Source organism: Heteronotia binoei, chromosome 5, assembly GCF_032191835.1.
Source record: "Heteronotia binoei isolate CCM8104 ecotype False Entrance Well chromosome 5, APGP_CSIRO_Hbin_v1, whole genome shotgun sequence".
In the NCBI taxonomy this organism is placed as follows: Eukaryota; Metazoa; Chordata; class Lepidosauria; order Squamata; family Gekkonidae; genus Heteronotia; species Heteronotia binoei.
The window spans coordinates 995,489-1,023,105 of NC_083227.1; the positions used below are offsets into that span (position 1 = coordinate 995,489).

At 48.3% G+C, this 27,617-nt stretch overlaps 2 protein-coding genes across 2 annotated transcripts in view; both read right to left on the minus strand.

Annotated features, from left to right (window-relative positions):
• LOC132571144 (zinc finger protein 208-like) overlaps positions 1-27,617 on the minus strand; it is a 197,881-nt gene that overhangs the window by 131,250 nt on the left and 39,014 nt on the right. The gene's annotated exons all lie outside the window — the stretch shown is intronic.
• LOC132572079 (V-type proton ATPase subunit d 1-like) lies at positions 119-27,310 on the minus strand. The gene is made up of 5 exons (XM_060238869.1): positions 26,428-27,310; positions 8,735-8,912; positions 6,023-6,106; positions 3,482-3,547; positions 119-200 (listed from the first exon to the last, which is right to left on the minus strand). Exons 1-5 carry the CDS (start codon positions 27,308-27,310, stop codon positions 119-121), a joined length of 1,293 nt encoding a protein of 430 aa, XP_060094852.1.

Sequence of the window (27,617 nt, forward strand, 5' to 3'; positions counted from 1 at the left end):
GCTAGATGGGGCTGAGGGAGCTCTGAGAGAACAAGAACCTGTCCAAGCTCACTTGGCAGCAGGAGAAGTGGATTAGAGTCCACTACTATTAAGCACTTGCTCCCAGCACTGCTAAGTCCTAAAAGTGAACTTTCTCTTTCACCTTCTCTTCCTCGATCTCATTTTCATCTTCCTCTCCGCCACATTGTTGGTTTTCCATGCTGTAAGAACAAATGAACGTAAGAGAAGTCATGTTGGATCAGGCCAAAGGCTCATCCAGTCCAACACTCTGTGGTCAAAAAACCAGGTGCCATCAGGTGGTCCATCAGTGGGGCCAGGACACTAGAAGCCCTCCCACTGTGCCCCCCTCAAGCAACAAGAATACAGAGCATCATTTGCCCCAGACAGACACCCTTTGGGTGAAGAAGTACTTCCTTTTATCAGTTCTAAACTGACTCCTCCACAATTTCATTGAATGTCCACAAGTTCTCGTATTGTGAGAAAGGGAGAAAAGTACTTCTTTCTCTAACTTCTCTATCCCATGCATAATCTTTACCATACCAAACCTTTAATGGCATGATAGATTCAGATAAAAATACACAGAATATAAAAATTTAAACATTGGAGATAAAATCAAGATAAAACCGAGCTTACAGATGCATTCAAACATGGTCAGAATTAAATTTAAGGATGTCAGCCAGAAATTTTGCCACAGCCTCACTAACTACCCCCTCAGTATCACTCAATAAATAATAACGGTGGCAGAATAGACAAATCTGGAGAAAAAGAAAGCTTGCCAAATAAATCTTTACGGAGGTTATGGTATAAAGAACAATCAAGCAATATATGCTGGATTGAGTCAGGGGTATTTGCTCCACAGGAGCAAAGTCTGTCGGCTAAAGGGACTCGCTGATATCTCCCTTGTAAAACTTTGGAGGGAAACGCGTTTAGTCTAGCCAACATAAATGCCCTGCGATGACTTGGAGTGGTTAGGTCTGATAGATAATTGGGCATTTTGCCACAAAAAGCATAAAGACCTAAGGAAGCTGGAGAGCAAATATAAGGGTCAGTTGGCCGTAATTTCGTATCCTCCGATTCCCATAGTCTCAGTTTAATACATCTGAAGATATATGACTCATCAGCGGTAGAAAAATCATCTACCTCTAACCCCAATTGATTGAGTTTAGACAGAAGCACTGCTGTCCAGGATGAAATATATGGGTCGCTTTTCATACAATCAAGAAGGCTGTTGGGATCTGTTCTAAAATGAATTTTGAGCCAGGATTTAAACACTGCAATCCAGGCTTTTGTCTCCACCAAAGACCGACCCACTTCAGAGCAGAGAGCAAAGTAGGGCACACATTTTGGCAAACCAAGAATTTGTCTAAAGAATGAGGCTTGAATGCCCTCCACTTTCCTGGTAAAAGCTGAGATCCAAATAGGGATACCATAGAGGATTTGGGCAAGCGTTTTGGCTTTGAACACTTTAATAGCTGCTGGAACTAATTGGTTGCCCCTTGCAAAGAAAAACTGTTTAATTTGAGCAGCTGAACATTTAGCCAAGTTGACGGTGTTGTTACGATGTGAAACCCAGCTTAACTTGTGGTTAAAAGTGATCCCCAAGTATTTAAAATTTTTTGTTTGCTCGATTGTTGAATTGCCAATAAACCATCTCTGTGGGCGCCAGCAGTTTGAAAAGACAACTACTTTAGATTTGGTGTAATTGATAGTAAGTGAATTACAATTACAGTAGTCATAAAAGGCATTCAAATACCTTTGCAGGCCCACTCTTGTACAAGAGAGGATGGTAGTGTCATCGGCATAAAGTAATAAGGGGACCGCTCGGCCTGCAAGTTTAGGCGGATGACCGTTGACAGGGAGAGCCAGTTTGGTGTAGTGGTTAAGTGTGCGGACTCTTATCTGGGAGAACCGGGTTTGATTCCCCACTCCTCCACTTGCACCTGCTAGCATGGCCTTGGGTCAGCCATAGCTCTGGCAGAGGTTGTCCTTGAAAGGGCAGCTGCTGTGAGAGCCCTCTCCAGCCCCACCCACCTCACAGGGTGTCTGTTGTGGGGGAAGAAGGTAAAGGAGACTGTAAGCCGCTCTGAGACTCTTCGGAGTGAAGGATGGGATATACATCCAATATCATCATCAAATATATTTACGTTCTTAACATTTTTGATATTCCTGATGTTTCTAATGTTAGGTCATTGCAAGCATAAAGATTTTGAACATACCATACTCAATTCTGTCTTTTACTCTTTTTGGACTTTAACATTTTATTCCTTTTTAAAGTCTTTAAAGCTTTACAGCCTAATTTTGATGGATATAGGCAAAAAATACATTCCATTTCTCTTGGAATTCAGATTCTGGTCTATTATGCAAGTAAGATGTTAGCTTTGCCATAGTTATATAATCAGTCAGTTTATTTTTCCAGTCAATCAATTCTGGGCATGTTTCAGCATTCCATTTTGATGCAAATAGCACTCTTGCTGTAACCATGTATTTAAATAGTCCGTGATGAAATTTTGGTACATTAGATGGTACTATGCATTCCGTTTTCAGACTATGCCCACTGAAGTGCTGTCTGGAAGGTTTACCAATAAACCACAGGAACGATGTGTATGCGTATGCAGAACTGCTGTGGAAGATCTCTTTCACTATAGAATGGTGTGCCCTTTCTATTCAGACCTAAGAAGCAAATTCCTTTCGGGAATTTTAAGCCAAGTACACAATTTACATGACAGTGAAAAGTTGATTGATTGATTTTACTATCGGATAGGAACCCCTCGGTTTCATGCAAGGTAGCACTTTTTGCATTTGCAGCTAGAAAAGTTAGATCCAAAGTGGCTCCTACTAATGCACCACATTGAGTTCTATAGTCCAGCACAGCTATTATGGTTTTAAATATATCAATGATGTATTTATGAAATTTTAGAAGTGTACAGTTCTAACCTGAAGATTTGCTTTTCAAGTATGATTTTTAATGTAAATTTTTATACTGTAATATTATATTGTAATGGCCAATGACCACATACAATAAAACATATCTACTATGTTTAATAACATATTTTTTGGATTCTTCAGGAAGTTGACTTTCAATACCTTCTGTATTTCTTCATGGATCTTTACCCAATTTTTTTAGCTTTGTTATAAGTAGAAGGTTGGATCTGTACTCTTGCATAAGAGTTCATGCACTTAACCAATACGCCAAGCTGGAGCCGCAAGACTCATGTGACATCTAATGGCCTTGAATCCCACAACTTCAGAGAACTAGGTTCAGCTGAAGGAATCTCTTAATTGGGAGAACTGGCTGGTACCATCTCCCACAGGTGCATCCGCCGTCAGAAGGCCACATTCCATCTCACTTTGCCTTGTGAACACAGACAGTTGTTTTTATAACCAAGAGGCCTACCTGAAATCTTCAAGGGGAAAAGTCAGTTACAGTCAGACTCCAGAACCAAAGTTTGTTTGAACCCAAAAATCCACTACACATCCTCACCTGGGATCATCCTCGCTTAGATCTTCCTCCTCGAAATCAGGAGATATTCCACAACATGGATGACATCTGAGGAAGAAAACTGAATGAGCCCCACTGAGTGGTCATTTCGAAGCAACATTTATGCAACCCTTCAACTGCAGAAGAGCTCATGGTTGCACTCAAAGTTTCTATTACCCGCCTATTGCTTGAGCGCTGTAAACAAACTGTCCCTGTTTAACTGCCTAGGCCCTCACATCTCCTTGGTCATGGGTCAAAGGTGTTGCTAAAAAGGGAGCTAGGCCTTCCCATCCTGACCCTCACCAGAGTGGTGGCAGCCAGCAGAAGGCCATCCCTGCTGTGTGACAGTGTCTACGCTGGAGCACCTTAGAGACAGAATCACTTTTATACAGAATCAACAGAATTCTAACGGTCAAGAAGTTCTTCCTCATGTTGAGCCGGAAACTCTTTTGGTTTCATTTCAACCAAACGTTGGTTCTGGTCCTCCCTTCCGGGGCCACAGAAAACAATTCTGCACCTAGATGAAGAGGGTGATCCTATCACCTCTCGGCCGCCTCCTCTCCAGGCTAAGCAGGCCCAGCTCCTTCAACCTTTCTTCGTAGGACTTGATCTCCTGACCCCTCACCATCTCCCTTGCCCTCCTTGGTATGCAGGGCTTCAACTGCATAAGAATAACTTACAGGGTCTTCTCTCACCATTTCCCACTAAGTGTTACTAAATTAAACACAGAAACAATCCAACACACATTGGAATTAGCTCTCACCCGGCCAACCCACTGCTCACACGCTGGGAGCCGACGGTTCGGCAGGTTGCTTTGCTTGACGGGGGTGAGAGGGATTATAGCAGGGATTTGGGGGAATCATATCACCCTTCTAAAGTGATGGACTTAGAAACGGAAGCCGCGTGTAAATGAATCTCAAATATCGCAGAGAAAATTGCTGGCCAATACATCCTGTCCTGGAACCCGCCTGGTCCAAACCCATATTCCCTCTAAGCTGCAGAGTCTTGTGAGCAAAAATTCTACTTTGTGAGCGACTGCCATTGAAGTGGTGAGCTACTGCATAAATTAGTTTGCTCTGGGGTCATCCTTCCTCAGTTAAGACAAAAATGCGTGAGCTGGAGGCTAAAAATCTGTGAGCTAGCTCACGCTAAGTCAGCTTAGAGGAAACACCGGTCCAAACTCCCCTTCAAACCGCCGGTTCCAGTTTAGGGGCTTAAACAAAAGCTATCAAAGTCCTGGAGGGAAGCTATGCCCTCCCCGTAGGTCAAAAGGCACACTGCCACCAGACCCTGAGAATACATCCCAACAGCAATGAAGGCAGAGTCAACCTTCAAGCCTTCCCGGGAGATTAACAGTGAAACCATCCCTGCAAGGTAGGCTTGCCCCACTCAACTTCAGAGTAACAATCTGGCATGCAGTCGAGCAGTAAAGTCACTGGACTTCGCTTTGAGACTGACAAGAGCAAAGATGTCACAACAGAAATTAATAAAGATTTGTGTGCCATATATTTCAAAGACAAGGCTTGTGGGGGAGACAGAAAAGAAAACGGCTATTCTTCACCAGACTAAATCACACCATAGTTACCAAGAGTTCAAGCAGGCAGGCAGGACGACGATCAGGGCTTGTTTTGCAGAAAAATAGGTGGTGGAGCGCATTAGCATCACTCATTAGCATATGCTGCCCCCCCCCCAGCCAAAAGCAACCCGATGCAAGAAAGGAGAGCCCCAGCCAAAAGGCCAGCAAGCCATCCGCTGTCCAAAATCACATCAGAAGTGGAGAAAGGGTGGCGTGGGCTTCTCTAGGGGTTAAAGAGGGCTGCTGGGGTGTGGCATAGCCCCTGGTGGCTGCCCGGCTGCCCGCTCTCCTAATCCAGGGACTGTGATGGAGCTGCACCTACTACTCAATGGACAAGGGAGGTGGGAGGAGGAGGAGGGGGAACCCTCAGCAAGGTTCAGGAGCTGCGCTCCTGTGAGCCTCTGCTGCATCTGAGGCCTGAGGACGCCTCCCAAGGGCATCCACAGCATTCAGCCAGCTGCCAGGTCTTGATGGCTAGCTACCACCGGCACGAGGGAGAGTCAGAGGCTCCGGCCATCGGCTCATGGAGTGAAGACTCGACATGACGCAGGGTCAGAGAGCAACAGCCTCTCAGCCAAGAGACTCTTCACACAAGAGAGAATTCTCGCGCGAGAGAGCCCAAGTGGTCCAGCCAATGCTCTCTCTCGGCTGTGGAGTCTTTTGAGCAAAACTTCTACTCCATGAGATACTGGCATTAAAGCTGCAAGCTGCTGTGTAGAATTAGTTTGCTCTGAGCCTTTCCCCCCTGAGCTAAGACAAGAAATGTGTCAGCTGGAGGCTAAAAAACGGTGAGCTCTCTCACACTAACTCCGCTTAGAGGGAACACTGCTCTTCGTATTCCCGAGGAAGTTAACATTCCATCTGTCACTGGAAAACGGGAACTGCTTTCCAATGCGTCTCTCCAAGATGAAGCCACATATAAATTAGTATCAAATAGAACAGATATTGCTGCCCAACACATCCCTCACCTTAAGAGATCCACGCACTCGTAGTGCCATTTTTTGATCATGGCCATTTCTGCTTCCCAGCAGTTCTGGGCCAATTCTTCCGCTCTGCAATGAAGGATGAGGAACAAGAGTTCATTAGTCCCACAGAGTGGTCGTTTGTGTCTTGATTTGCAGCCTAGAGGAGAGGGAGAAGCCTGCCTAGGAGCAGATGCAGGGAACACTGACATAAATATGTATTTTTAAAAACATGCTTAAAAACATTAGCACTCAGTGGACTTAAAGATGCTTTCTTTATATTTCTCCCATGGGGTCCGGGGAACTGAGCAAAAGAAGTCCAGGCTCTTTCCTTCCTTCCCCAGGGGACTGTGAGGGGGAGGAGCTACAGCCAACAGAAGGAGGAGCTACAGCCAACAGACAGGATAGCGGCGGACAGGGTCAGGAGCTTGGGGGTGCTGTTGGAGCCTTCCCTAAAGATGGAGGCTCAGATAGCAGCCGCTGCCAAGTCCGCGTTTTTTCATCTTAGGCGGGCAAGGCAGTTGGCCCCCTTTTTGGAGCGCGACGACCTAGCAACAGTGATCCACGCCACGGTCACCTCGAGGTTAGACTACTGTAATGCCCTCTACATGGGGCTGCCCCTGTCCCGAACTCGGAAATTGCAGCTGGTGCAGAATGCCGCGGCCCGGCTGTTATTAGGTCTCCCAAAGCGGGAACACATTCAGCCGGGTCTTCGGACCCTGCACTGGCTTCCAGTAATATACCGAGTCCGGTACAAGGTGCTGGTTATCACCTTTAAAGCCCTATATGGCTTGGGACCTGTCTACCTGAAGGACCGTCTTTCCCCGCACGTTCCCCAGAGAGTACTGAGGTCGGGAACACAAAATCTCCTTACTATCCCTGGGCCGAAGGAAGCCCGGTTGAAGTCCACCAGAGAAAGGGCTTTCTCTGTTATGGCCCCTACATGGTGGAATCAGCTGCCGGAAGAGGTGAGGGCCCTGCGGGACCTTGTTCAGTTCCGCAGGGCCTGTAAGACGACCCTCTTCCGGCTAGCCTTTACTTAGCTTGAGAATTTTACTGTAACTTGCTGGATTCCTTTTATATATAGCTGAAATATTTATGTGTATTAATAACTAGGGTTTTATCTGTTTTATCTGTTTTATCTGTTTTAAATATGGATCCCTTTATATGTGTAATTTTGATGGATCTACTATTGGAAGCCGCCCTGAGCCACTTGTGGGAAGGGCGGGATATAAATCTTAAATAAATAAAAAAAATAAATAAATAAATAAAAGACTGGGGCGGCAAAGTTCTGCACAACTTCTCACAAAGAGATCAAAAGACCATATTTCCTACGTTTTCATTGGTTTCACCCTTTGTCAGTCTTCTCTCAGTGCTGTTTTAACTGTACTGTGGCTCCAGGGCTTTTAAAGACTTTCCCCGGAAAATTGTATCACTTCTCTCTATTTCATCAAATGTGATGAATTCCAGTACTGCAGATCGCAGCTCCAGATGGCAAGTTATCAATTCCTCACAATACCATATAAGGAAATTCCTGTCCTCCAAAGACTCTCAACTTTACCCTAGTTTCTGTCTACTCTCCTGACCTACATTCTCAACTTATGCTTTTGGGTGAGAGCAATATGAATGAAGAGCTTAGAACGTCATAGGAGACCCAAGGCAACCCAAAAGAAATCCTGCCACCACAACTTCTTCTGGAGTCACAGGAGGCCGTTCAGGCATATTGTCAGGAACAAGGTTGGTCACATGGAGAGCCCCTGGAGTCTCCTCTTGGAATAGATCAAGAAAATACGGATACCAAGTAGAGGGAGCAATAACAGAAGGGCTGGAAATTCCTGGTCTAAGTGCTCTGTTAACTAGTGTCCAAAATGGTTTTGAGTCATTGCAGGATATAGCAGTTAACAGTCATTCCCATTGTTTTTTGGACAAAGGCATTCCTCTTTATCTTAATAAGGGGATTTAAGTAATTTTTTGCATATTTGATATTCTTCTGGGATACGAGGGGAGGTAGCATTGCAAAATTTGCAATAGATGGATGTGCCTTTAATTCACTACGTTCTTTATCAAACCAAGAGTTAAAAACAGGGGAGGGACGGTGGCTCAGTGGTAGAGCATCTGCTTGGTAAGCAGAAGGTCCCAGGTTCAATCCCTGGCATCTCCCACTAAAAAGGGTCCAGGCAAATAGGTGTGAAAAACCTCAGCTTGAGACCCTGGAGAACCGCTGCCAGTCTGAGACGGCAATACTGACTTTGATGGACCAAGGGTCTGATTCAGTAGAAGGCAGCTTCATATGTTCAACAGGTTGGTCAAATTGTTTTGTTTTATTGGGCTGATATTTATATTTCAATGCCTCATTTCTAAGTGCTAGAAGGTTCTCGTCATTGAATTCTGCTTCAGAGTGGACTCGTAACTGAATTCTGCTTCAGAGTCCCGTGGCGCAGAGTGGTAAAGCTGCAGTACTGCAGTCGGAGCCCTCTGCTCACAACCTGAGTTTGATCCCAGCAGAAGCTGGTTCAGGTAGGTGGCTCCAGGTTGACTCAGCCTTACATCCTTCCGAGGTCGGTAAAATGAGGACCCAGTTTGCTGGGGGGGGCGGGGGGAGTGTAGATGACTGGGGAAGGCAATGGCAAACCACCCTGTCAAAAGTCTGCTGTGAAAACAACGTCACCCCAGAGGGGGAAACGACTGGTGCTTGCCCAGAGGAAGACCTTTACCTACCTCTTTTCATACTCGTCTAGAGATTCCACTCCTGCAATAGATCTGTTCCTGCAATTCAGAATAGAAGACTGTTTCAGTATTGTTGGAATGGACAACCTTGTTTCTACAGAACAAAAGATCACAGCAGCTGGATCTGGTTCCTGGGTCATAGATTGTGAACTGTTGTCGTTATCTAACTCTAGGGCAATATACGGAAGCTTCACAATTGAAGACAGGTGAAGTTGTGCTCTGCTGGCCTCTGACATGACCACTTGGGGACAGTATAACTTCTTCAAGTTCCAAACGTGCACAAAATCCGGAATTTCCTTGGATACTGCTTGGGGGAAACACCTGTGGTTCCGCCATGAAGTCTGAGGGAGCAGCTTGAGCAGCAGGCGAAGGTACTAAAATGCCCATAACACTACTGTCACTATTCTCACTGAGAGGAGAACGTTGTGCAGGGAAATCTTTTTTGACAAACTCGCTCCTGGAACAGTTTGTAAATTAATGCGTTGAGGACTAGAAGACAGCGGCACTGCATGATCCCAGCACGGCAGAAGGGAAGACTGAGGCAACAAGGGTGCTACACTTGCATCTTGAAATCCACGGCCTGGGGAGAGACCTCTGACCTTCAGGCAGTGCTTGTTGTGCAATAAACACTCTGGAAACTCTTTGGCTCTGGCCAGGCCCGGCGCTGGGGGTTCTGCCACCCCAGGCAGACCCCTGCTCCCCGTCCCAAACCTGAGCAAGGTCAGGATGGCTCGCTGCCAGGCCTCAGACTTCACTGAGGCTTCCCGAGTCTTGGGAAGTCCGGAAGACAGCGGGTGCGCTCAGAGCCCACCCACTTTGCTGAGGCTTCCTGAGCCTTGGGAAGCCTCGGCAAGGTTCGGAAGGCAGCAGGCATACTCAGAGCCAGGCTCTGAGCCCGCTTGCTGCCACGCCCCCTACCCCCGACTTCACTGAGGCTTACGAAGCCTCGGCGAGGTTGGGAAGGCAGCGGGCATGGCGCGTGAGGAGAGGGGGCACCTCGTGACGCCCCTAGGCCACGTGGCACCCGGAGAAGAAAAAGATTTATAGCCCGCCTTCTCTCTGAATCAAAGACTCCGAGCGGCTTACAATCGTCTTTACCTTCCTCGCCCTGTGAGGTGGGTGGGGCTGAGAGAGCTTTCACAGAAGCTGCCCTTTCGAGGACAACTCCTGCGAGAGTTCTGGCTGACCCAAGGCCATTCCAGCAGGTGCAAGTGGAGGAGTGGGGAATCAAACCCACTTCTCCCAGATAAGAGTCCACACACTTAACCACTACATAAAACTGGGCCTGGCTCCGGCTGGAGCTATTCAGTAGATTACTGAACGTATATCCAGTCGCCTGAGGCACCTCCCAAATAGCTCTGTCAGGTGGCCTTTGATGAGAGCCTTGGTGTGCCAGAAGGGCAAATAGCTGAGATTATCAGGCAACACATCAACCGATTTGATGGGATGGCCAAAGTAGCTATGCGCTCAGTTCCTCTTGTTGCTGGCAAAAGTGGAACTTGACTCTTCACACTCCTACAGTCAGTACGTGGGAGGCTTTGAGGAATGGTACAAGCATCATAAGAACATAAGAGAAGCCATGTTGGGTCAGGCCATTGGCCCATCCAGTGCAACACTCTGTGTCACATAAGAACATAAGAGAAGCCATGTTGGGTCAGGCCAGTGGCCCCTCCAGTCCAACACTCTGTCACATAAGAACAGAAGAGAAGCCCTGTTGGATCAGGCCAATGGCCCCTCCAGTCCAACACTCTGTGTCACATAAGAACAGAAGAGAAGCCCTGTTGGATCAGGCCATTGGCCCATCCAGTCCAACACTCTGTGCCACACAGTGGCCAAAAAACCCAAGTGCCATCAGCAGGTCCAACAGTGGGGCTAGGAGCCCTCCCACTGTGCCCCCCCCCAAGCACCCACAATACAGAGCATCACTGCCCCAGACTTTACTCATCTTTACTCCCAGAAAAGAGCCTATCCACCTTGGCGTCTAAAAGTCGAAGCTGCTGAAAGATAGTCTACTGTTTTTGCTGTAAGCAATACTGAGTCTGCAATAGGATTACTTTAAACACTAGAGCAGAGGTGGCCAAAGTGTGGCTCTTTCAGCAATTTTGTGTGGCTCTTGAAGCCCCCACTGCCTGGCTTGGAGAAGGCATCTGTCTCTTGAAATCACTTCTCCAAGCCAAGCCGGCTGATGGCTTGGAGAATGCATTGATAGTTAAAGTTGCTTTCTTTCCACCTCTTCCTCCCTCCCCCATCTATTTGCTTTCTTTCCACCTTTCCTTCCATCCTTGCAGCTCTCAAACAGGGCGGGAAGTCCAGCAGCTCTCCCACTGTGCCCCCCCCCCCAAACACCAAGAAGACAGAGCATCATTGGCCCCAAACATAAGAATATAACAGAAGCCCTGTTGCATCAGGCCAGTGGCCCATCCAGTCCAACACTTCCTGTCACACAGTGGCCCAGAAGCCATCAGGAGGTCCACCAGTGGGGCCAGAACTCCAGAAGCCCTCCCACTCTGCCACCCCACCCACAAGCACCAAGAAGAAGACTGCAGATTTATGCCCCGCCCTAAATCAGAGACTCAGAGCGGCTTACAACCTCCTGTATCTCCTTCCCCCACAACAGACACCCTGTGAGCAGTGTTCCCTCTAAGCCGAGTTAGCGTGAGCTAGCTCACAGATGTTTAGCCTCCAGCTCACACAGTTTTGTCTTCGCTCAGGAAGGAGGACCCCAGAACACACTAATTGATGCAGGAGCTCACAACTTTCATGCCAGTAGCTCACAAAGTTGAGGTTTTGCTCAAGACTCTGCAGCTTAGAGGGAACACTGCCTGTGAGGTGGGTGGGGCTGAGAGGGCCTTTCAAGGACAACCTCTCGAGAGCTATGGCTGACCCAAGGCCATTCCAGCAGGCGCAAGTGGAGGAGCGAGGAATCAAACCCGGTTCTCCCAGGTAAGAGTCCCCACACTTAGCCATTACACCAAACTGGCTCTCCCAGACAGAACATCATGGGCCCCAAACCTAAGAACAGACGAGAACCCTTGTTGCATCAGGCCAGTGGTCCATTCGGGCAGACACAGGGGGCGAAAACCAATGTTCCCTCTAAGTTTTGGAATCTCATGAGCAACAATTCTACTTTGTGAGCTACTGACATTAAAGTTGGGACTCGCTACTGCATAAATTAGTTTGCTCTGGGCAGGCCCGGCGCTGGCCTTCCCAGCGGCCCAGCCCGAAAGCGGGCCCCCACCCCCTTTTTTCTTTTACATTTTTTTTCGCTGGCTCCATTTGAAGCAGGGGGCGGGAGGGCCGCGCGGAGTGCTGGCGGGGAGCGTCTTGGGCTGTGCAGAGGCAGGGCCCCGAAGAGCACCCCCCAAGAGCCGGCGCCCTAGGCAGCCCTCGAATGTTGCCTAGTGGACGCTCCAGCTCTGGCGCTATTTTTCCTGAGCTAAGACAAAAAAATTGTAAGCTGGAGGCTTAAAAACTGTGAGCTTGCTCACACTAACTCAGCTTAGAGGGAACACTGGCCCAAACCCAGGTGCCTCTAGCAGAACCAATGTCCTTCGAGGAGGAGAGATGCACCGCTGGGCTCTCCCCCCACGCCCACTGCCTTCCTCTCCTCTCCTCTCCTCTCCCTTGGTGCCTCGACCAGGTTTCTGGCCCCAGCTTAGGGTTGCCAATCCCCAGGTGGGGGCAGGGGATCCCCCGGGTTGGAGGCCCTCCCCCCGCTTCAGGGTCGTCAGAAAGCGGGGGGAGGGGAGGGAAGTGTCTGCTGGGAACTCTGTTCTTCCCTATGGAGATTTATTCCCATAGAAACTCATGGAGAATTGATCCGCAGGTATCTGGGGCTCTGGGGGGGCTGTTTTTTGAGGTAGAGGCACCACATTTTCAGTACAGCATCTAGTGCCTCTCCCCAAAATACCCCCCAAGTTTCAAAAACCCCAAAGAAGGTGCCCTTGTCCTTCATTATCTCCTATGGAAGGAAGGCATTGCAAAGGTTTGCTGTCCCTTGAAATGTGATGGCCAGAACTCCCTTTGGAGTTCAATGATGCTTGTCACAGCCTTGATCTTCTTCCATTGGACTTGGCAAGCCTCCCCCAGCTGGCTGGACTGGGCCCTGGAGTGGCCGGAGGAGGGGAGCAGCCCCGGCCCCACCTACCTAGAGGGGGAAGGGCTGGGGGCCCTTTCCCTCGGCTCTTCCAGCCTCGATGGGGAACGGCTCGGCGGCCGGCCACAAAGCTCTGCTCCGAGCATCTCCATTCTCCAAGTCCTCTCCCGGCAAAGTACTGGGAGAGAGTGAAAGCAAAAGCTGGGAAATCTGCTCTGGGGGGTCGCTTGTGACGTCGCCCTTGCTGCTTTGTGATGTCTGGCTCAGTCTCCCCCCTCCCTCTCCCTGGCTGGGGGGCTGAGGCGGGGGTCCGGGGTGGGGAAGGGGCTGCTCTGCTGGAGGCAGGGGGGGAGCAAGAGGCCACCCCTCCCCCAAAGCCAAGCCTTTCCCGCTTTGCCTTCCATCCTGCTTTGGGTTGCCAAGTCCTAGTCAAGAAAGAGCTGGGGACTTTGGGGGTGGAGCCGGGAGACTTTGGGGGTGGAGCCAGGAGACTTTGGGGGCGGAGCCGGGAGCAAGATCGAGACAGGCATCACTGAACTCCAAAGGGAGTTCTCTGGCCATCGCGCTTAAAGGGACCACACCCCTTTTAAATGCCTCCCCTGCTTTGGAAATAATGAAGCATGGGGGCACCATCTTTTGGGGCTCATAGAATCAGACCCCACGGTCCAATCTTTTTGAAACTTGGAGGGTCTTTTGAGGAGAGGCACCGGATGCCACGCGGCAAATTTGGTGCCTCTACCTCAAGAAACAGTTCCCCCAGAGCCTTAGATACCTGCGGATCAATTCTCCATTCTTTCCTGTGGGAATAAGTCTCCCTAGGGAATAAGAGAGTTCCCCAGCAGACATTTCCCTCCTCTTCTCCCGCTTTCTGATGACCCTGAAGTGTTGGGGGGGAATGGCAACCCTATCTCTGAGGGAAGAGACCTGTGTCCACATTTCCAGGCATTTCCCATGCTGGAGGTGGCAAGCAGCCCCGTCGCACTGGGCAGACTCACAGCAGGACACCCCCCTGCCAGCAGACTGGTTTGGAGGAACAGGCTTGCAGTCCTAAAACCTGGAAGGAAGCCCTCCTGACTCGGATGACTGTGGGTCGACCTGCTCCGGATCACAGAAAGGGAGGGTTGCCAGCCTCCAGGTGGGGTCTGGAGATCTCCCGCTTTGACAACTGATCTCCAGCTGGCAGAGATCAGCTCCCCTGGAGAAAAGGGCTGCTTGGAAGGGTGGACTCTAGGGCACTGTCGCATGCTGAGGCCCCTCTCTTCCCCAAACCCCACCTTCTCCCGGATTCACCCCCAAAGCCACCAGGTATTTCCCAACACAAGCCTGCTGGCTGCTTAGGGGAGGGGGGGGCAGTTGCACAAAGTTCGGTTGCCTGCAGCAGCTCCCCCCATTGGCTCAAGGAGGGTCAGCCAGGCCCTCGAGGGGGGTGGGACCGGACTTGGCAAGCGGCACGGAGAAGAATCCATCCGAAGGGTCTGAGAGGAACTCCCCTGAGCAGCCTTCTAGAAACAACACAACAGAGAACAAGTCCTCCTTGGAGGTTTTTTTGGACCATTCGATTTATTGGCCCCCCAGGGCTTTATTTGTAGAAAAAGCCAGGGGTCGTTTTGTAGACAAATAGGTGGTGGAGCTCATCCAGAGATTGTTATCCAGCTGCATCTACTATTCAATGGGGAGGAGGTGGAACCCTCCGAAAGCTTCAGGAGCTGTGCTCCTGTGAGCTCCTGCTGAATCTGAGGCCTGGGGAACGCCCAGCAGGAACTCATTTACATATTAGGCCTCACCCCCTGACATCACCATCATTTCACACAGGAGCTTTTTTGCATATTAGGCCACACCCTCTGATGTCAAGCCAGCTGGAACTGTGTTCCTTTGCGTTCCTGCTAAAAAACAGCCCTGTTGGCAACAGTGTGTGTGCTACGTTTTGTCCTTTTTTGCCGTATATATAATACATATGATAAAAAAGTCAAAAAGTTGTAACACCTAGTGTTATGTGCATTTCCCACGTCTGTGTGTGTAATGGTTTCCATTGGGAAAGGGAGAGAGCTGGTGTTTGGGGGGCTTTTGAACCCAGCCGCTCTCCAAGGGGCAGCCTCCAGCTGCTCTCCTGCGCTCTGTTCTTCTGGGGCCAGGACTAGGCAAGCGCCTGTTTCCCGGGATGCTGGAGGCTGCTCGCACCAGTAATTAAAGCCATCGAGAGGAAACTGGCAAGTCTCCAGTGCTCAAAATGCTCAGGGCCAAAGAAAGGAGGCGCAAACGCGTGCCAAAGCAATCCTAGATGGAGACACGAAGCTGCTTCTACTGAACCAGACCCCACTTGGTCCCTTCAGCTCAGCCTGCCTCTCTTCAGACTGGCAGCCTTTCCCACCACCCCTGACCACCACCACCCGACTTTTGGGGGGGCCCTGTTTTTTGAGGTAGAGGCATCAAATTTCCAGCCTCTCTTCAAAACCCCCTCCAAGTTTCAAAAAGATTGGACCAGGAGGTCCAGTTCTGTGAGCCCCCAAACAAGATGCCCCTATCCTCCATTATTTCCAGTGGAGGGAAGGCATTTAAAAGGTGTGCGGTCTCTTTAAATGTGATGGCCACAACTCCCGTTGGAGCTCAATTCTGGTTGTCACTACCTTGCTCCTGACTCCATCCCCAAAGACTCCTGGCTCCACCCCCAAAGTCCTCAGATATTTCTTGAATTGGACTTGGCAACCCTGGATATGGCCCTGACCTGGATCTCTCAGGCTAATATGATCTTGTCAGATTTCAGAAGGTAAGCAAGTTTGGATCTGGCAAGTATTTGGACAGGAGACCTATTTGGATTGCCTTGAAAACTCCCATGACGTGTTGCCATCCGTAAGTCTTCACATTATAATGAAGAAGACGTCGGGAAGAAATATTTTTTTCCGTTTATACACTCTGAAATATATAATTATCCTTGATATATACAATTATGTTATATGTTATATAATCCCTCTTTCCCTTTTTGTATCCCCTCTATACTATTCATTTCCTGGAGCCTCTTCAATTAGAATAAAGCCACAACACCACCAGCCTTCAAAGCCATGGCGGTGGAAAGAACCTTCAAGTGTCAGCTTCACTTCCGTTATACATTTATAGTCAAGATGTGACATTTAAAACTTAAACCTCATCCTTCTTCTGTGTTGCGATACATTTATATACACTTTTTGAATTGTTTCTGATCCTAAATTTGACTCCTCACATAATACACAACCCATCTCTCCTCAGATTTCGGAACTGATCTGTTTCTCAAATAGAGAGTGACTACCACATAGTCCCCAGGTTTGTTTCAATATGTAGTCTGCAATTTTATTTTCCCATTCTTCTAGTTAAAGGGCCTGCCCTGGCCTTGGGTTAGCCATGGCTTCCGCTAGAGTTGTCCTAGAAAGGGCAGCTTCTGTGAGAGCTCTCTCAGCTCCACCCACCTCACAGGGCCCCAGATGGAAGTTTCTACCAGAGAAACTGCTGAATTGCAGCTAATGAAGATCAAGACAATATTTCTGCATTTGGATTTTCAAATCATTGCTCTGGAGTTCCTTTACCACATCACAATGCTTGAATAACACTGACAGGGTTAAAAGCAGAGAGCCGTTTGCTGGAGAAGCCAAGCGGGGGGGGGGGGGGGGAGAAGAGAAGGAAGGGGGAGGATCTCTTCTGAAAGGGCGGAGAGAACAGAGAGGGCTGCAGAGAAGAAACAGCAGGGGGAAGCCGTGCAGCCCCAGGATCCCGGGAAGGTCTCCTTAGAAGTAAGGCATGGGGGGGGGGGTCAGCTTTGCTTAGGTCCAGGAGGAGGGGGGAGTCCGGGATCCTCATTCTCAGCCAGGGTTTGCACAGGGTTGGCAACTCCAGGGTGGAAAATCCCTGCACATTTTGGGGGTGGTGGAGTCTGGAAAAGGTCCAGATGGGAAACAAGACAACAGAGTCCTCCCCCCCCCCATCAGGACAGCCATTTACACGACTGATCTCTCTCTGCTAGAGGTCGGCTGTAATTGTGGGGGAACTTTAGGCCCCACCTGGAGGTTGGCAACCCTGTTAGGCACCAGTTCTGCACCCTGCAGTTTGGGTTTTTGAGGGGTGTGTGTGGAGGGAGCAATTATCTATGTCTTTCAGCACAAGAAAGGTTAAGTTAATTTTTTTTTTAAGTTCTGTTGCTGGTCTTTTAAATCTTGAAACAAACAAAAAGGCTGGTCATTTTCAGTTAGATGAGCATAAGAAGGGGTGTGGGGGGACAATGGGAAACTAAACTCCTGTCTGCATTGTAATAAACGTCCGTTCTGAGACCCAGATGCCTCCCCCCAGCAACCCTTTCCAGCAGGGCACTTGTGAGAGATGCCTAGTAGCCCTCCAAAGCTGCTCTAGAACTGGGCTGGACTCTAGAAAATGGTCCTCCTGTCAGGGTGAGTTCAAACATGGGGCCAGGAGAAACCTGGGATTCTTCTCTGGATGCAAGAGTTGTTCTATCTGCCCTGCCTCTTGAACTGGTAAGAAGCTCTAAGGTATACTGTTTGCCTGGGTTGGTTCCCCTTAGGAGAAAGCCCTGGAGACTCCTGGTGTCTTGTTTTTTATTTGCTTTAATGATGAATATCCTGGCAGAGCTGAGCATGTGTGGAAGACAGGGGAACTCCCCCAGAGCAGTAAGTCCACTACCCCACAACAGATGCCCAAAGGGAGCGTTTCTGGCCCTCCACATCCTTGAGCCACATCTCAGCGGAAGCCTGTTGGCCTTTCTCTCCTGATCTCAGCTGCTCCTTCCCACAGACACGTTCCTGCCCCTTCCCCTCAACTGGGGGTTCTTGTGGTTCACCTTAAGAATTAGACCCCAGGACAGAATTAGCCAAAGTAATAAAAGGCTAAGCTTGTGACATCCTTAAAAACCTAAACAGAGACACACAGCTTTCTCAAAGAACTTAGGGGACACATCTAAAATAGCTTGGTTTGTAAATATAGCAAATGAGTTTAAACCTGGCCTACAAACTTCAAGCGCTTCTGTTCTGATCCATCAGGGCAATTCTCACTTTTAAGGGTTGTGATGTTCAGTGGTGTATTTCCCTTTTGACACCCTGCTGTCTCTCTCTCTCTCTCTCTCTCTCTCTCTCTCTCTCTCTCTCTCTCGATTCCCTCAGGGAGAAGCCTGCTTTCATAGGCAAGCGAATAAAGGCATCTTTTCACAGATGGAGGTGACCCAAGAGAATGGGAAGGAGAAGGAAGAGCAGGACCCAGAAGGACCTGGAACTGGCAAGGCAGCAAGGAAAAGCCCCAGTCCCATCCACCCTGGAAGTGGTGTTGATTTTTTGGAAAGAGCTGTGCCAGAGGTCCTGCATATGGACACCGTGACCTCAGATGTACATTACCGACACTTCCAGCAGTTCCACTACCATGAGTCCAGTGGACCCGGAGAGGTTTGCAGCCAGCTCCATGGACTTTGCAGCCATTGGCTGAAGTCAGAGAGGCACAGCTAAAAGCAGATTGTGGACCTGGTGATCCTGGAGCAGTTCCTGACTCTCCTGCCCCAGGAAATGCAGGGCTGGGTCAGAGGGTGTAGGCCGGAGACCAGTTCCCAGGCAGTGGCCCTGGCCGAAGGTTTCCTCCTGAGTCAGGCAGAGGAGGAGAGGCTGGCAGAAGAACAGGTAGGGGATTCCCTCCAGGTATCTCCAATCCATGCAATGATATCTGGCCTTATCCTAAAGGTTCCCTGTCAGACATCTGTCTGAGTGTTAATCATGCACATGGGAGATTTCACGGCCGCCTTCAGCAGCCTCTTCTATTAGAACATTTTTACTCCCTACAGATAATTCACCAGGTCTTCTGATGGAGTGATACTGAGTCTGGGAGTGAGGAGCTGTTATCCAGATGTGTTGTTGTTGTTCAGTCGCACAGTCGAGTCCATCTCTCCATGACCCCATGGACCACATCGCACCAGGCGCTTCTTTCTTCCACTGTCCTCCTAAGTTAACTCAAATTCATGTTTGTTGAGTCGATAACACTGTCTAACCATCTCCTCCTTTGCCGTTCCCTTCTTCTTTTACTTTCAGTCTCTCCCAGCAGCAGGGTCTTCTCCAGGGAGTGCTCCCTTCTCATTTGGTAGCCAAAGTTCTTGATAGCTGTCTGAGAGCGGGGCAATTGTGAGAGCGGGGCAATTGAAATCGCTACCTATGTATATGGGGATTTTCCCCTCAAAAAAACCTCTCAAATAAACCAGGCAGATGTTCAACCAATAAGGTTTTATTGAAAAACAAAATGAGTAAACACACACAGAAAAGCACTTTTTAAGCACACATGCAAAGCTGACTAAGAAGAATAGGAATGAGCAGGGAATAGATTTTAGGAGAGCCTATATTTGCCAATCGTGAAGAAAAAACGTGGTCCATGAAGAAGGCTTCTGAAATGGCCCATGTTCCATGGAAGAGAGGTGAATCCCACGTGCAAGGTGAATCCCACATGCAAGTGAGGGTGTGATTTAGGAACGAAGAACACACACATACACACACACACAGTGGAGGTGGGCACTCATATGTCATAATGCCTTAGGGAAAATGTTTCTGAGACATCATGACAGGTTTGCCCCAGAAATAAATGGCTTCATGTTTTTACTGGAACGTTGAAGAGATGCTTGATGAGTTTTCCCAGAGGGAAATCAAAGATGGGCAGAGCTGACAGGAAATGGGTGCTCATATTCATTGCTGACTCCCAAAGTATAGGATGGGAGATGCTTCCAGGTGTTATCTATATGCTAACAAGGGCAAATGGGGAGGGAAAACAGCTCCTCTCCTTGAATTAGCCTCTTGTTCGTGTTCCTGTGAGCATGAACAAAAGAGGTTAATTGGAGGAGAGGAGCTGTTTTCCTGAGAAACCCATTGTTATAAATTATGTGTTACTTTAGAGTGGAGAGAAGTTCATGAGGCCATCTGACGCCTTTATATTACTCTTCCAGAATTGCGGGCCGGTTTTGTCTTTCTGGCTGGCATCCATGTCCTGTCATTTTTGGTAAAAAAGAGCCAGACTCCAGTAGCACCGCAAAGACTAACAAAATTTGTGACAGGGGATCAGGTATAGTGAGTCACTGCTCACTTCTCCAGATCCTGAGCAGTAACTCACAAAAGCTCATACTCCTACCACAAAGCTTGTTGGTGTTGAAGGTCCTACTGACTAGGGTTGCCAAATCTGACTTAATATCTGGGGACTTTGGGGGTGGAGCCAGGAGACTTTGGGGATGGAGCCAGGAGCAAGGCTGTGACAAGCATCATTGAACTCCAGAGGGAATTCTGGCCACCACATTTAAAGGGGCCACACCTTTTAAATGCCTTCCCTCTATTCGAAATAATGAAGGATAGGGGCACCTTTTGGGGGGCTCATAGAATTGCCTCTGTCTTCACTGTGGAAGACGAGAACTTTTTGCCTGCCCCAGAACCACTAATTTTGGAAGGGGTGTTTAAAGACCTGAGTCAGATTGAGGTGACAAAAGAGGAGGTCCTACAACTGTTAGACAAATTAAAAACTAATAAGTCACCGGGTCCGGATGGCATACATCCGAGAGTTCTGAAAGAACTCAAAGTTGAACTTGTGGATTTTCTAACAAAAATCTGTAATCTTTCATTGAAATCTGCCTCCGTTCCTGAGGACTGGAAGGTAGAAAATGTCACCCCCATCTTTAAAAAGGGTTCCAGAGGAGATCCGGGAAATTACAGGCCTGTCAGTCTGACTTCAATACCAGGAAAGTTGGTAGAAACCATTATTAAGGACAGAATGAGTAGGCACATTGATGAACACGGGTTATTGAGGAAGACTCAGCATGGGTTCTGCAAGGGAAGATCTTGCCTCACTAACCTGTTACAGTTCTTTGAGGGGGTAAACAAACATGTGGACAAAGGAGACCCGATAGATGTTGTTTACCTTGACTTCCAGAAAGCTTTTGATAAAGTTCCTCATCAAAGGCTCCTTAGAAAGCTTGAGAGTCATGGAGTAAAAGGACAGGTCCTCTTGTGGATCAAAAACTGGCTGAGTAATAGGAAGCAGAGAGTGAGTATAAATGGGCAGTCTTCGCAGTGGAGGACGGTAAGCAGTGGGGTGCCGCAGGGCTCGGTACTGGGTCCCATGTAGGGATGTGCATTCGGTTCGGCCGAACCGTATATACAGCCGAATCAACAATGATTCGGCTATATTCGGAATTGGCCGTAGCCGAATGCCATTGCTGCCTATTATGCGGCAGCCGAATACGGCTCACCGTATACTTACGAATAGCTATCGTAATATGGCTGTCAATTCAAAAGGCGGCAAAGTAGCTTCTGCAGCTTCAAAGGAGCTGCTTGCCTACTTTCGCACCTTTAGTGGCCTCTTCCCGCCTCTCCCTGGGATCAGGGAGGGGGGGAGGGGGAAGAGGAGCCCCAGCAGCCAATCCAAAGCATGCATTTGCAAAATGCATTGCAAATGCATTCTTTGAAGGGCTTTTTAAGGAGTCTTCCTTCCTGGCTGGACTGACTCCTCCATTGCTGCTGTGTGTGAGAGATTGTGCAAAGGGCTGGCTGGCCCTTGGCTTAAGCTGCTGCCTGCAGCTCTCTCACTCAGCCTTACCAGACTTCCCCTGGACTAGAGAAGACAAGGTAAGACACTCTTGGGGTTCTTGTTTTTATTTATTGTTGGTAAAAGGACTTTTTTTAAGACTTAGAGTCCCTTTACTTATCCAGATTTGGGCGGTGGTGGTGGTGGGGTAGCTTATTTGGGGGGTTCTGCTTGGGGAGGGGGCCTGGGGTGGGGTTTTTTTTGCCAATTTGCCCATATCTTAATTTAGTGAGAGGACTTTTAAAAGTGCAGTGACCTTTTACTTCTCCTGATTTGGGTGGCTTGGATTTCTTGGGGTTAGGGTGAATGGGGTTTTTGGGGGGGAGGGGTTGGCAAAGTTCCTGTATTGTTAAAAGTTAATTTTTTACTGTTCTAAAAGTATTCAGTGTTTGATTTGTTGCTGCTGTGTTGTGCTGCTGCTGTTACTCTTTTCTTTGGGTTCTTGGGGGGGGGTGCTGTTTGGCCTAATTTCCATTGTTTAAAAGGACACTTTTGTCCCCCTTTTCCTGGTTCTGGTTTGGGGGGGGGGGTGTTGTTGACTTATTTGGCCTGAGCTTTCTTGTTGGTGAAAAGGCCACTTTTTTAACACTTGGCCTTTTGTGATTCTGCTGGTTTTGTTTTGGTTTTTTTAAATTGCCTCTGGTTGGTGTGGGGGTTGGCGAGGGTGTGTGTGGGCTGGGTCACTTTCTTGTTTTTATAGAGTAGATTGTGTGTTCTGTGGCAGGGAAGCTGGCACCTGGGTGAGAGACCCAGAACCAGCAGGTTTGTTGTGGTTGGCCAGCTCTCCCCGTGTTGTTTGGGGCAGGGCTGGAGAGCTGGCATCTGTAGATTGTGTGTTCTGTGGCAGGGAAGCTGGCACCTGGGTGAGAGACCCAGAACCAGCAGGTTTGTTGTAGTTGGCCAGCTCTCCCCGTGTTGTTTGGGGCAGGGTTGGAGAGCTGGCATCTGGGTTTGCTGCAGCCAGGTCTGCAGAGCAGACCTTGAGCAGATTGTGTTTGGTGTGGCAGTGACATTGGCAAATGGGTTTTATATTGCTTCCAGGCCTGCCCTGCAGGGTTCATAGAGTAGATATAGGGATGTAGTGCATTTGGGTCCTATAGAGATTCTCTGATGTGAAGTTAGGTTTGGCTTTGGGTGCCCCAGGAATTGGACCCCCTGGTCCAATTTTTTTTGGCCTTGTGGGTTTTGTGTGGGACAGTGCCCTGAAGCTGCACAGCAGTTTGGGGGGCTCTCCTCAAAACCCCCTGCTCCCCAGAGCCACTTTTCCCACGACAATTACAGTGAGGAAGTGGCTAATTGGGCTTTCCCCATCATTGTTAGCAATGGGCCTTTTGGGGAGCCCAAAGATAGGGACCCCCTGGCCCAAACTTTTTGGGACTTGGGGGGGTTGGAGGGGAGAGTCCCCTGCAGGTCCCCTGCAAATTTGGGGGCTCTCCCTCAAACCCCCTGCCCCCCAGTAGCCTCTAATTATGCCCTATGTTGCCATTGATTTCAATGGCCCATAGGGTATAATGATGGAATAGGGGCACCCTCTTTGGGTGCCCCTGGAATGGGATCCCCTGGCCCAATCTTTTTGGGACTTGGGGGGGTTGGAGGGGAGAGTCCCTTACAGGTCCCCTGCAAATTTGGGGGCTCTATCTCAAACCCCCTCCCCTCCATGCGGCTTCAAATATACCCTATTTGCCATTGATTTCAATGGCCCATAGGGTATAATAGGGCCGTATATTCGGTAATAGCCGTGCATCTACCGTATATGCGGCTATTCCGAATGCGGTATTCAGGAGTATACGGGGATTCCGAATTCCCCCCCCCCCCCGTATACTTCCGAATCCGTGTCAATCCGAATTTTTTTTTTTGCACATCCCTAGTCCCATGCTCTTTAACTTGTTCATAAATGATTTAGAGTTGGAAGTGAGCAGTGAAGTGGCCAAGTTTGCGTACGACACTAAATTGTTCAGGGTGGTGAGAACCAGAGAGGATTGTGAGGAACTCCAAAGGGATCTGTTGAGGCTGGGTGAGTGGGCGTCAACGTGGCAGATGCGGTTCAATGTGGCCAAGTGCAAAGTAATGCACATTGGGGCCAAGAATCCCAGCTGATGGGATGTGAACTGGCAGAGACTGACCAAGAGAGAGATCTTGGGGTCGTGGTAGATAACTCACTGAAAATGTCAAGACAGTGTGCGTTTGCAATAAAAAAGGCCAACGCCATGCTGGGAATTATTAGGAAGGGAATTGAAAACAAATCAGCCAGTATCATAATGCCCCTGTATAAATCGATGGTGCGGTCTCATTTGGAGTACTGTGTGCAGTTCTGGTCGCCGCACCTCAAAAAGGATATTATAGCATTGGAAAAAGTCCAGAGAAGGGCAACTAGAATGATTAAAGGGCTGGAGCACTTTCCCTATGAAGAAAGGTTGAAACGCTTGGGACTCTTTAGCTTGGAGAAACGTCGACTGCGGGGTGACATGATAGAGGTTTACAAGATAATGCATGGGATGGAGAAAGTAGAGAAAGAAGTACTTTTCTCCCTTTCTCACAATACAAGAACTCGTGGGCAATCGATGAAATTGCTGAGCAGCCAGGTTAAAACGGATAAAAGGAAGTCCTTCTTCATCCAAAGGGTGATTAACATGTGGAATTCACTGCCACAGGAGGTGGTGGCGGCCACAAGCATAGCCACCTTCAAGAGGGGTTTAGATAAAAATATGGAGCAGAGGTCCATCAGTGGCTATTAGCCACAGTGTGTGTGTATATATAAAATTTTTTGCCACTGTGTGACACAGAGTGTTGGACTGGATGGGCCATTGGCCTGATCCAACATGGCTTCTCTTATGAACAGCTACTATGTGGCAGCTCAGCTACGTAATGTTTTGCTTTATGCTAGGAAGGAATGTCATCTGCCCTGGATTCAAACTGAATCCGCCAGTATCCATCCTTTACGTCTTAGAGAATTCCTCTGGAATTCTAGGGCTGATAGAAGCAAAGAATTGTTAACTAACCCTTTTTTAGGTTGTACTTTGAAAACATGGGACAAGTTTAGAACATCTGTGGTTCAGCCTTCCACTTCGGTTATGTCCTTCTTGGGCCAACCTTGGTTTCCTCCGGGAACTTCTGAAGGGAGTTTTAAAACTTGGAGACAGCTGAATATCTTAAGAATTGCTGATGTCAGTTCCAAAGGAAAATTGCTCACCCGATGTCAGTTAGAATCCAAATATAAGACCAATATCCCTTGGTATGAATACCATCAACTCCACGACACATTAAATAAGGTGATTCCTGTCATGATACCTACAGACCAATTGAATATTTTTGAAAAATTAATTCTTAATGAAAACGCGACTATGAGAGGTGTGATTTCAAAAATTTATAATTTATTAAATCAAAAGATTTGGTCACAGAAGTCAACTCAACAAAATGCGTGGAGCAAAGATTGCTCTCTTAAATTGTCAAAAGAGCAATGGTCTAAGGTATGGTCATCTCCATTGGGTAGGTCACGGTGTACAAATTTCAAACTCCAACAGTATAAACTATCTTCACGATGGTACCTGACCCCTCTGTCTCTGAGCCATGAGACAAAAGGCCTCACTCCTCTCTGCTGGAAAGGGTGTGGAGAAGTTGCATCTTTCTTCCACTGTTGGTGGTCATGCCCAAAAGTACAGTCCTTTTGGAATGCCATGATAAATAAAATTGAAGACATTACTAATGAATCCGTTCCTCGCACTCCTGAGTCTATCTTGCTTAACGTTTGGCCGGATAACAATTACACCAAACAGAAACAGGAACTTATTTCTCTCTTGATTTTGGCAGGGAAAACCTTGTGAGCAAAATGTTGGAAAGCGGCGAGACTTCCCTCACTGACCCTATGGTACCAGAAAGTGTGGGATATAATTATACAGGACAAAATTGCTTCGCAACTCATTTTTAGCAACAATCCTAAAGCAGGAGAAAACTTTAGTGAAAGATGGTTTATTTTTTTTTTGACTATGTAAATGCCAACTCATCGGAAAAAAATCAAATGCCGAAAAAGTATTTAAACTTTATATTGCTTTAAATAGTATGATTTATCTGAGACAAGGCCTCCAGTCTTGGCTGTGGGTATTGGAGTAGCAGGTTAAATGGAATTTTTTCTTTCTTTCTTTTTCCCCTCTTTCTTTCTCTCCTTAATAGTGCGGGAAAATTGTTGTTTTATTTGTCTATATTGTATTGATGTTTGAAACTATGCTATGTTTGTTTTGGAAAACTGTAGAAATATTGGAAAAAATAAAAAATTTTGAGTTTAAAAAAAAAAAACGTGTTGTTGTTGTTGTTTTGTCACCAGGGTTGCTGCCTGCTCCTTCAAACAGAAGTTTGTATTCTGGGTAGCAATCGGCTACTGCTTTTTGTCAAGGTGCAGAAGTTTCTCGTGGAGCCATATATTAGAATGTTGCAGGTCCTCTACAGTTTCGTGTGCCTTAGACGCCATTTCAAACGCAGAGTCAGCCGTTTGAGAGACCGCCAAAATGGTTTCGTTGAGTTTTTTTTAACTCCGACTGAATAGGGGCAATGGCTTTAGAAATCTTGTCGCCCAATGTCTCTTCCAAACGGTCCATTACTTCGTGGAACGTTTGAGTAGTTAAAAGAGGGCTTTCGGCAGGGTTGAGGGGGGCCTCTGATGCCATTGACTGTGGCGCTGCGGGTTGAGGGGAAGCGTCCGACACGTCCGAGCTTACCAGCGGGAAGGTAAGGGTCCTTTGGTCTTTTAAGGAGACTCTAGCTGCTGCCTTGGGTCCCCTGGTATCTTTCTTGCCCATGCCCAGGCGTTTGTGTTGAGTGTGAAGGGAGCGGGATCGCGTTAGCGGGACTGGTAGTCGGGAGGCAATTCCTTAAGCGTCCGCCATGCTACGCGTCGCCCCGCCCTCCCGGCTACTGCTTTGACTTGCTCGTAGTCATCTGCTCTGGCCAGCTGAGCCAGGCTCTCTGGAAAAATACAAAAAAAATAAATTGGAAAAAATAAAAAAATTTGAGTTTTAAAAAAAAACACGTGTTGTTGTTGTTGTTTTGTCACCAGGGTTGCTGCCTGCTCCTTCAAACAGAAGTTTGTATTCTGGGTAGTAATCGGCTACTGCTTTGACTTGCTCGTAGTCATCCGCTCTGGCCAGCTGAGCCAGGCCCTCTGGATAGAGCTTCCCACAGTGGGGGAACAGCTTGGCCCAATCCTCCTTGGAGAGTTCTGTGCCAAAGGAGTTGATGGTGAGAATGAAGGCCCTCCGGTCAGCTTCGAACTCCAGGATGGGGCACATGGCATCAGCGGTCGTGCCTCCCAGGATCTTGCAAAACTTGTAGAAGGACTCAAGGTAGGCCTTGTACAGCGCATTACGAATAATTTCGATGTTCATCTCATCAAGGTCTTGCTCTGAGATGCAATCCTGGAAAAAGGCAGCCAGGGGTGTGTCTACCAGGATGGCATTGTACAGCTCTGCCGGAGTCTGGGCAATGTTCACTGCCTCCATCTGCTCGAAGCTTCCCAGGGGGTGGCATTTGGGCACCAACTGGGCAATGGAGCGCTGGTGCAGAGTCCCGGTGATGAGCAGGATCACGTTGTCAATCATGTAGCTGTACGTGATGAAGTCCAAAAAGCTGGCCAGGGGTTCATAGGCATGATTTCTCATATGGCGGAAGTCCACCACCATCTTCTCCTTCAGCTTGTCATCAACGACGGAAACGGTGAGAGGGGAGGCTTCGTTTGGCAGGAAGTTCCCATAGTCTGTGCTCTGGAGATGGAGCTTCAAATCTTCCAGGCTCTCGCACTGCACCAGGTTGACGTAATCGGACTGGCTCAGCACCCCTGCCTTGAAACCCCGCACCAGGCCCTCCAGGTAGCCACTGACGACGTTGAAATAGAGCTCAGGGAACGACGACAACATGGTGAGGCCGAGAACTCAGAAGGAGCAGCGGCTACAGAGGCGGACGTCTGGTTCTACCGGTAACTCTACGATGTAATTTTTTTGATCTGGAGCTTTATCTGTTGCCAGAAGTTTGCAATGTATTTGAAGAAGAAGAAGATGATATTGGATTTATATCCCGCCCTCCACTCCGAAGTGTCTTATTTCCACCAGCTGTTGATAAAGTCAGCCTGGTCCCCGCATAATTTTGGGCCTAGCTGGGCGCAAAGTGGTTGTGTTGCATTGTTGTTAAAAATTCCGTGAGCGAGGGGGGGGGAGGGGCAGGGGC